General features: G+C 41.9%; 2 protein-coding genes across 2 annotated transcripts in view; both read right to left on the bottom strand.

Annotated features, from left to right (window-relative positions):
- Positions 1–425: 425 nt before the first annotated feature.
- Positions 426–4,520, bottom strand: dpt (dermatopontin). Its single transcript, XM_086115813.1, has 4 exons — positions 2,689–4,520; positions 1,150–1,275; positions 845–952; positions 426–761 (listed from the first exon to the last, which is right to left on the bottom strand). Exons 1-4 carry the CDS (start codon positions 3,207–3,209, stop codon positions 695–697), a joined length of 822 nt encoding a protein of 273 aa, XP_085971939.1. The 5' UTR covers positions 3,210–4,520; the 3' UTR covers positions 426–694.
- A 3,341-nt stretch (positions 4,521–7,861) lies between these two features.
- nme7 (NME/NM23 family member 7) overlaps positions 7,862–11,038 on the bottom strand; it is a 33,475-nt gene continuing 30,298 nt past the window's right edge. The window contains exon 13 of the mRNA XM_086114838.1: positions 7,862–8,913. Within this exon, the coding sequence (XP_085970964.1) occupies positions 8,825–8,913 (89 nt within the window). The 3' untranslated portion in view covers positions 7,862–8,824. The remainder of the gene's footprint in view (positions 8,914–11,038) is intronic.

Consider the following 11,038-nt stretch of genomic DNA (forward strand, 5'->3'; position numbering starts at 1 on the left):
TCGAGAAAAAGTGAGATAAACGATAGAGCCAACAAAAGTGTCGGCCGAATACCTTTGTTCACACCGGGGAGTCTCTTGGCTGGTTTTGGGAATGGCTGCGGCGTCCTCCCAGTGGAACTACCAGAAGTGCTGGGCCCTTAACTTCCAATCCTAGAACATTCCAGAGGCACTGATACGTCTTTCAGTTGGATCAGCTCGAGGTGGGATCATTTTCTCAACCAACCGCCAAAGTTCTTGAGGAATCCGATCGACTAATTTGATGTCTGGATTTTGCAGCAGACCGAGCGAACTGAACCAAGGAGGAAAGTGCACTAAATGGAGCGTGAAACCCCCTCGAGCTTTAACTTGGTTGGACTATTTCTGCCACGCGGTGGGAGAGTAGAAATTCACATCAGACCGGATTTAAAAAAGCCTACACGACGGAATGAAGAAAGTTATGGTTTTAATCTTGTGGTTTTCAAACAATACGCGTGTATAGTTTCCAAACCGACATGAAAGGGACTTCCTGTAACTGACCGCAGCTTCATGCCGCTTGTTGTTTAAATGTTTTTTTTTTTTTTTATGTGCATTTTCTGTGTTGCATGCGAGTAAAATTATACGGACCTGTACTCGGCCCAGAAGAAGTAACCATCCGAACCACATGGTTGTCAATATCAAAGGGTACCGGCAAATTTGCCATTTTTCTCGGACGCGTCTATAAATTTTCAAATTCACAGTCGAAGTCAGTCATCCTGCACAAGATGTACTTCCACTGGCGATCCCTGAGGGCAAATATCAAGACAACACTGTCAAGTCCGGCAGAAGATGAAACCAAAAAGTTCAGAGGGCCTGTTGGAACACAGACCTTAGCACTCCGTTAAAGGTGGTCTGAGCTCCTCGGATGAAGTAGCCGTAGCTTGGAACCACTAGCTCGCCTTCCTCTTGGTGGTATTCAGGAATGTCAGTGGTTTTCCTGCAGCGAAAAGAAACAAAATTCAATCCTGGAGCCTGTAAATATGTACCTTTTTTTTCTTCAGATTTAACCGCAATTTCCTCCCCATGAAAATGAATCACAATTCAATTTTAGCGGGGACAGGAAAATTCTAAACGCTGTGGAGTTTTCCCACAAAAAACGAACACAAATATTTCCCCAAATATCTGCATACACACATGCAGAAGTATGGACATCGCTTCTCGTAGTAGCAGCAGTAGAACTGCCATTCTCGGTCCAAGACGCTCTCAAAATACTTGCTCTGCACCCCTGCCACCAGGCCATTACGGGTGCACTTAGAGGTCCTGCAAAGACAAAGGGGTATTTTTTTTGGGGGGGGGGGGGATATAATAATCAAACAGAGCATAACCATTTGACCGATTGTGCATCATGATTTCATGCATTTGTCGCGTAGCTCCTTCTGGAGTGCTTGGCTTGGCCACTAGGGTGCAGTATAATGCACACATGCACACAAAAAAAAAAGAACGATGGTCACAACTTCTTAGTAAGCCGCAGTAATATTATTCGTTTACCCATCGAGGATAGTGATTATGTGCCTCTGAACGATGTTGCTCCACCGTTTGTGTTCAAATATGGATCACTCAATGTGTTATATAGCACTGCAACATTGATGGAAACTTTATTAGCCTGACTATGGTATTTCACATTACGTATTAGCATTAAGCTAGCGGACTGTAGCTACACAATGTGGTTGGTTAAAATATACAACATGTAATTCTCTGTAATGTAATTGTTGCATGTATGCTTTTCCATATCAGTGCAACATATGGGGGATATTGACACCCCCCACCCCCGTTTCCCCCACCACCTCCCGTGGCGGTCATTCAAATAGACCTGGAGTATGTTCGTGGTGGGTAAATGCGGTGCTTAATGGAGTGTTTGCCTTGGAATCAAGTCAACTGGGAGGCAGTAAATCCGAAGTTCAACTTTACGACGCTTCTATTGTGGCTCGCCTTTTGCTGGAGGTTCATTCACGGTTGTTGCGCAGCCGCTGCCATTTCACATGACAAGTTCTGCTCTGTAATTAACGTGAGTCTTAATTTTTCGGGTTACTTTTTAATTTTACTCCCTTACATTTGAAAACAATTGTCTGTACTCTGTGCTCCTCACTTTGTCAAAATGAGCTTTTGGCTCATTTGCATTTGGCATGTGGCTAATAAAAATTAAAAGAAAATGCACCCTTCAAAGGGCTGTCAAAATGTGCTTCATACTTTCCCACAAATAGAAGACACGTGTTTAACTTAACGAGAGTCAAGTTCCAATTTTAAGAGGGAAAAAAAAAGTCAAAATGTAGAAGAACAAAGTGATTTCAACAAGAGCAAAATCCTCTCCCGACATAATGTTATGATATGTGACACAAAGTCATTTTCATTTTACGAGGACAAAGTAGCAATATTAAAGACAGAAATTTAGTAAGTCATGAGATTGAGAGAAACATTTTTTTTCATGAGTAAAAAGTCACATCAAATAAAAACTGAAATATGAAATATTGATTTGTCTTAATATCGAAGACAGAAAAAAATGAATGAATGAGAGATGGAAGAACAAAACCACAATTTTGTGAGAATTACTTTTTTGCAATCTGCAAAAGTAAGTTTAGAGTAACTTTGGTACTTATACGATGAGGCTAAAGATCTGTGGACATGCAGTATTTTCTGAAAAATTAACCCCGGTTTACCACAAAGAAGGTCACCTACCACTCCAGGCCGGCACGGTTGATGTCATCCCACCAACAGTCGGTGGGGTGTCCAAGCCCCTCGGGCGTGGGCTGACACTCGAAGGACCAAAGGCGGTCGGAACCGTCTGCGGCGCTGAAGTAGCTCCTGATAGCCACCAGGGCTTCGCCGTGGGGGCACTGGAAGCTGAAACCCTGCCGGTAACCGTTGACCCAGCCCATGTCATGGTGCTCATGCGACTGAGGCTGAAATTGAGCCCGGACTGAGACCGCCAGGGACCAGACCAGCGCCACCAGAACCGGATTCATGTCGACGGTTGAGGACTTGTGGCGCTCTTCCTCCCACAGCGCCTGTTTATAAACCTCCAGATGTTTGGCGTCCGGCGGAAATGTAAATGAGCTGCTGAGAGCCTCGATCCAACAGTCATTGGACCTCGTTGGACATTTTAAGGTGGACTCGGGGAAAAGAACGCGGGAACTACTGTGGGGTTGTCGAGGTGGTGCCTTAAAAAGGCAGCGGGGGGAGGGAAGGGGGGATTCCATTTATTACATGCAATTCAAATACTGATGCCATGCTTTGTTAGCGCCTCTGGCGTGCACTCGCTCACGTGTTAGCAATCGTAGCCATGTGTTCCACTTCAATATAAACACCAGCAAAGACTGTTTATGGGGAAAGAGGACACGTGAGACAAAAGATGCACGACAATAGGACCTTGCAAGCACTTCAGATGACATTTCAAAGATATGATTTACTCCAGCGATGCTACGTTGCGCTGCATTGACGATACGACTCTGAGCTGCGAAAGGATAGGCACGACTCCAATTATGATACAATTGGCTCTGATTATGCTACGATTGCTTTACAATAGGATATGGTGGAATTCACTCCGATTCTGATCCGATTCACTCCCTTTATGATGAGCCAAAGTAATCATGATGTGATTTAATCCAAGAACGAAACGATTCATTGCAGTTACGATCAAATTTACTCTGAGATACGATATGTGCATAACTACAAATACGATACAACACGCAACAATTATGCTACCATTCACTCCGTTTATGGTCCAATGTGATACAATTCATTCCGATTACAATACGATTCACTCCCTTTACGATTAGCTGTGACAGAACAGTGACATCTCGGTACGATTCACTCCATTTCCGATGTGATACGATATGATTCCCTCCAATCCCAAAACGGTTCACGCCATGTAGGATACAATATAATGTAATCTAATTATATCGTAATTATAATTTGCTCATCCCCAATTATGACTCAACTCACTCCGATTACTATACGATTCAGTTGGCTCCCTTTATGATCCAATAGGATGAATTAGGTTTAGGATCCAATACAATATGCTTCACTCCAATTCCCAGCCAATATGATAAAATTTAACGATGTAATTGACTCTCTTTATGGCGCAAGATGAAAACGATTCATTCCAATTACAATATGATTCACTCTACTGATGTCATGCTTTGTTAGCCTCTGTAGCATGCACTCGGTCACCTGTTAGCAATTGTAGCCACGTGTTTCTCTCCAATATAAACACCAGGAGAGGATGTTATTGGAAAGGACTACATGTGAACTGAATGTTTAGGACCTGGAGCCAATAGCTGAACTCTGTAACAAATGGGACATTCCGTGTAGACAAAGTAGCTTTCCACAAGGCATCTTCAGCACTGGATTAAATGTGATATGAATACTGAGACACTGCCAATAACACAATACTGTCGATATGTAATTAAAGCCACTGCTGGTGTGATACGAGTCACTCCAACTGCGATATGACACCATCAATATATGATGCGATTCACTGTAATCGTGACACACGAGGATTCACGGCAATTATGACTCGCGCCGGTTACGATAAAATGCTCCAATTCCGATATGACCGCACTAACTACTATGTCGGAAGCTATGTTAGAATGTTGGGTTGCTGGTAAATAGCTTGGTGGGTATCTAGCTAGCTAGCTAGGTACCAACTTACTTAGCTAGCTACCTAGTTAGCTAAGTAAGTTGGTAAATTATGTCACTACAGTATTTCATTTTCCGCACTTTTTCAGTTACTTTTTTGTTGTTGTTGCTTTGTGTATTTTTATGTTGTTAAAATGGAAGAAAAAAAGTCCAAACATTATAATATGTAATATTTGCAAATCTACTTATTGCGCACCCTAACAAATAAAGAGTATGACATTCGCTCTGTCTGCTTCAAAAGCTGGTCGAACATGCAATAAAGTAATACCAAACCAGTATTAGCATACCTTGGAGAGCCATTAGTGTATCAATATGGCGTCTCACTCTTCATTAATCTAATTGTCTAAAACGGGCAAAAAGGACATTCGCTTGAAAGCCTCCATTTTACACACACCATTAAGTGCTCTTTCACTGGGCGTTGCCGTGGGAGGGAAAAAAAAAAGATGAATTAGCAAACCTCATTTTATGGACACGGCATCATATTTCTAATCATTCTACTGCCACGTACTGTATGCACTCATGCTTACATAATCTACACCCCCATAAAATAAAACAATTGATAGACATCATGTTAGGGTCCAAGTCAAGGTGTTAACGTCTAACGTCACAAAATGCTTGTGGGATGAAGTGGAGGATATTTATAGCGATGTATAATTTTAGTACTGGGACTTCACCGAAAACACCAAAAGTTGAAATACTACAAGCTGTAGTTTTATAAGAGTAAATCATAATCGCAAAAAAATTGCCATTTTGAACTCTTTTCTAGTCACTTTCTAATTCGGTCAGCCTTCTGACTCTTTCCTGTTAGTTTCTAGTTTCGTCAGTCCTCTGACTCTTTCCCAGTAGGATGCGACTGTCCGCCGACATTATGTTGTTTCCAAGTATCCTCTGGTCTCCGCGGCAACCTGTGAGTATCTATCATCACCCTGATTAGTGAGGGGAAGGCATCCATTTGTTCTTTGAGGGGGGCCTCAGCGTTCCATACCACCCCCTTGTGATTATCCTCAAAGCGTCCCAAAATAAAACGCTGGCCCCTGTTTCCAAAATAAGAGTCCTGAACGGGAGCACAACCGGTGAGTATTTATAGACGCCGCCGTCTATTTTAGGGTTGTCTTTTGGTAGTGCGGCTTGTTGAATGTAGGGCTTCATTCACCTAGAACGGTGCCTGGGCTTCTGTGTTTAACCAAACGCACAACTCTATTTTCTCCTATGAAATTATATATTTTTTTGTCTGTCTTAGAAACATCATAAAACTTGACGAAAGCGTAAATAGCGGCACAAATAGACATCTGGATCACAGTTACACTCTAGGTATGATGCAGGTCAGTAACAATCAGGATGATTATTGTTTGTTTTATGAATTTTTAGTCATTTTAGTTTTATTTCAAAGCTACGTAGTTTTAGTTCAGTTTTAGTGTTAGTTTTCGTATTTAAAACATTTGCTGTACCAAAATAAGTGTTGTGTCGTAAAAATTCAACAAAAATATTATTTGAAAACGTTTTGTACAATCCTAGGTACCGTTTTAACAGCCAACAGACTGAAAATTTCAGGTGGTGCCTATCCCAAAAAATTCTATGACCTTCGGTTTTGGCTCGTACTTTCTTATCGTTGTTGTAAAAACGATTGTCTAGACCAGTGGTGTCAAACATACGGCCCGCGGGCCGGAACCGGCCCGCAAGGAGGTTTGATCAGGCCCGCAGGATAATTTAAAAGTGAAAAAATGCATAAAAGACACGGAATGAATATTTTTAATGAGGTGCAATTCATGGAATATCCGCTAGGGGGGACACACTGTTTTGATCAGAGAAGAAGACAACACTAGCCTCAGTCTGTCACTGAGACAGACACAACACAGCAGACGCTATCAAGGATATGTGAATACTTTATTCTTTACACACATTATAGCACTCTCCTTAGTTTGTAAGGTGTAGACAGGGATTACATTTAGAATTTATATGCTCGTGTAAATGGTTTAAAAATTCCTTTCTTTATATATCTCGTTTAATCTTAAAAGTGCATTACTATATATTTCAATACCAATTACTTGTAAAGGTTTGGTCCCTTTGTACAGTCAGTGGGATCAGCTGCAATGCATATATGTGAATGATAAAAGTAAATTGCACATTTGTCTAAGGAAATCTAAAGTCCTTCATGAAATGTTTTGTAAAAAATATATTCATTAAATTTCAACATTTTCCTAGTATTCATGTGCTTCTTTAGACCAAAACAAAGGAAATACATATTATTTTGGTTATTTACAGCAGAGTATGGTGTCATTTTTAATAGTCCGGCCCACTTGACATCTACCGAGGCCATATGCGGCCCACAATGTGAAATGAGTTTGACACCCCTGGTCTAGACGTTGTAAGGTGTTATGCTTTGCTACTGTAATTCTTTATCGGACCGTAAACTGTGACAATTAAGGTGATAAGCGTAACTTGTATTGACAATAAAACAAAGCCATAAACGTAATCACATTTTAGGACACTGGAGCACAGGTGCATGCTGGGACTTGTTTGTTTAACCTTTACACACTGTTCATTTCGACACACAGAGAGTATGACCCGCACCAAGAAACTCCTCATAAAAATGGTCTAAATCAAATAATAAACTGCAGAATTTGAAGGGTCAAAATGAAGGGTTGTTGAACATTCCAAAATGAAGGATTAATCCTTGATCGATGTTTCAGAGAAAAGGGAAAGCGTATTTTTACGGGTTCTAATACTGTGCCTGTCTGGCAGCAACGTGATCCGAATATTACAACGGTTTACATGACGCAGATCCGGCTTCCATTGGAATCGGGCAAAGAAGTACATTTTCCGTATAGCATCCAAGGTGGCCGCTGACCTAATAGACGCTGTGACTCATTTGTTGCTTTTTCCTAACAGTGGCCAGAAAGTCCTCCAAGGTCTTAATTAACACCACTGTGTATCCATATACTATAGGTACATACTGTACAGCCTCCATTGACAAACTCAAAGGCTAACATTAGCTGCTACAGTCATGAATGGCGACATAGTTGAACACAAAAACCAAAAACAATCTGTGGTATGTGGTGTTGCGCGAACATGTCAAAAGGTCTCCCAGCATGGTTCTATCCCCCCCCCCCCCTCCCTTCATCAGCCCTTTCCTGCTTAATTGGGCTTTACAGATGAAATTAAGAGCCCGGGCAAAAGGCCAACAAAGTAACCTCGATAAATCACAGTGCTCCGGGCAACCATTAGGGGTGGAAGAACGCTTGGCGGTGGTTCGGAAGGAGGATGGGTGTCTCAGATAAGATGAAAAAGCCTTGCAGAAAAAAGGAGCGTCACTCCAACTATTTTGGGCGTGTTTATTTGCCCACAGTTTGCATGTTGTGTGTTGGCTTGTTAGCCTTGGGTGTCGAGAATGGAGTGAGTGAAGAATGAAGAATGGCAAACACAAACAAAGTCTACAACTGATGGTCCACGGGCCAACTACGCAGGAAATTTGTAGTTTAAACATAAGGATAAACAAACAATCAGTTAGCAACGTCACCATGAATATTAGCCAATATTGAAGTTGATATTTTAGACTCATGTACATGTTACAAGTTAGAAATGTATCTGTTTAGCAGTTGTGTGAGCAAATTGATGGACTTTTCCAAAAGGCAATCATTGCTATTGGAGAGATCAATTTAAGGCATTTGAAAACATTAATCCTATTATTTCAAACTATCACCGAAGACCCCACCTGATGTTGGAACAATCGCGAAGTCTGAGAAAATCTACAATTTCAGACTGTCCCTGAGAGCAACATCTCGGCAACACCTTACGATAACTCGATGTCAGCATTTCCCATTAAAGCTTTCCACAACGTTTCAAATTGCATTCGGAGAATTTTTTGTAACCATTCTTCCTGAAGCACATTTGTGAGGTCTCACAAAAACAATGGACGAGGGGGGGCTCGGATTTCAGTATCTTTTTTTGACTGAAGATCTACTTTTCGATCAAACAACCTCCCGCGATCGACCCGTGACCGCACACGCCCACACTTCCACACGCATGCCCCGATGAGCAATAGCCATGACGGCTCTTAAGATAAACAAAACAGAAAAATAAATAAGACGCAAGAGTTTATGAAAAGGAAATCACTGCCTACCTTAGTGGGAGACTTGACGCGGAGGCATGGGAACCATTTTTTTTTTTTCGGAGCTCACGTGCACCGTTTTAAAATGCTTTTCCCAGCACGCCAGATGACCATTCTTTGCCAGTTCCCTCGGTGGTCTGTACATGAAGCAAAATCTGAATGAGAAAAATAATAACAATAAAAGATGTAGCGCAACAGCTCTGATCGCAAGCTGCCATTCCAGATTGCTGACTGCTAACAATTTCCGGTAATGCAGGTCACGCGCCACCGTAGGTTAAAAGTGACCTGCTTTTTGATTTTGTTTTATTTTTTTAAAATACTTTTTGTGAACGTGAGACCGATAAGATATCACGTTAATAACATGCACACAGACACAGAAATGTTTGTTGTTATATACTATATTTTTTTCACCTCTACAATGCTCGCGAACTTGGGACCAATCCGCGAGCTACCAGTCGATCACGATCGACGTATTGGGCACCCGTGATCTTTGCGTTCGGATGATCAGAATTGTGTGCAGGCCATTCAAGTTCATACACACACACAACTGTGACATGTTAAGGACAGACTGCGGTGAATAAGCAAGGCCTCCCCACACTGTGCCAGGTTTGCAGAGCATTCTCTAATGTATAGCTTCAACTCGCATCAGGTGTTCTCATTGTTTACAAAGTGGATGCTTACGTAAATTCACTTAACAGGTTTTACACCAAAAATGAGAGCAGATGTAACTGTGTGGATACGATAGGCAACCGGTCATGTACAAAAAATAATGCCTGGGGAAAAAAAAAAAAAACCAAACAAACTGTAATGTGCATGAAATAGTTTGACGTTCAGGGTGGGGTGTCTAACTTTAAGTTTAATTTGGAGTTATGTAACTCGGTGACGTGTCATTCAGGATTCTTCAAAGGGTAATTAGTTTTACTTGATTTTCGTTTGATTTCTTAGTACTGTCGTGGCTCACATCTTTATCTGGTTGTCAAAGGTTGAGTTGTGTGTTGAGGTTATTTTTGTTTTATTTTAGTCTTATTGAACGGCACGGTGGGCGAATGCTTCGCACGTCTACCTGACAGTGCAGAGGTCCACGGTTTGATTTCAGGCTCTGGTCTTCCTGTGTGGAATTTGCATGTTCTACCCAGTGCCAGCGTGGGGTTTCTCCGGGTACTGCGTGCGGGTTTCCTCCCCATAGGCTGAATCGTTTTACTTCAAACATCGCCCGTCTAAGAAAGCTTTCATAATGGCAATGGATAACCTTCCTGTTAAAAAAAAAAAAAAAGGACTACAACTTTTTGGGGGACTCAATCCGGGGGTCTGTCTTCAATCTTCCCCCTACTTCCGGTGGGCCGCCTGCATAGACACACTATTGTTAACAAGTTCAAGTCAAGCTGGCTCCCAGCATACCAGATTCCGTCCACAGGCCATCTCAGAATGCCGCACCTCCTGGGAATCTTGGCTAAGCCTTGATCTGTGCAAACACGGAGGGCCTGCTGTGCTATCACCACATAAAAATTGCATTGCAAATGAAGAAGTGCATTATATTGTTTACTCACTGGATGGAATGAAGACAGACCCCGTGGATTGCCATTCACGCAGAAGTCAAATTGTGTTTTCTTTTTTTTAACCATTAAACAAGAGTACACGAGGTATATTGGCGTATCGTGACACACAGTGGTGCTGTCGTTTGGCCAAATGTTTTGCTTTGACTTGAGAGCAAAAAAAAAAACTGTGTGGTATCATCTTTCAATCTGTTGGCCTCCAACTCATTAGAGACTATTGTCCAAATCGTTGACTTGGACAATTCATAGTCTCGGCTGAGCTTTGGCTGGGAGACTCCCTTTTGGAAGTGAGGGACAATTTCAACCTTCACAGACTGTGAGATTTGCTTCCATTTACCACACATGTATTGAGACCATGTGCTCAGGACCGCGTCGTGCCTCCAGAGGTCCGACAATGTATGAGTCGATCAGTAGCATTGCTCAGCAACGAAGGCTAATCCCGCGCTGTACATTTTGTTGATGAGAAAGGTCGCGGTGGCAGTTAGTTTCCCAAGGTTCGCTGTAACAAAGACCTTTTCACAACGGGGTACATTGAAACGAGGTTCGACTGTTCGACTGTAATTCCATTATTTAAAAAAAAACAACTAAATGCGGGTGTGAGGTGGTGGTATTACAATATCTGCGACTTTGAGTGGATGTGGCTTTAAAAGGCGGGGCCAAAAGTTGTGGTTAGAGTTGTCACTGAAATGAATGCATTAGAGCAAAATGTAATTACAAACCATTTCTA

This window comes from Hippocampus guttulatus, chromosome 7 (genome assembly GCF_054856545.1).
Source record: "Hippocampus guttulatus isolate MCC_2025c chromosome 7, RoL_Hgut_1.0, whole genome shotgun sequence".
NCBI lineage: Eukaryota > Metazoa > Chordata > Actinopteri > Syngnathiformes > Syngnathidae > Hippocampus > Hippocampus guttulatus.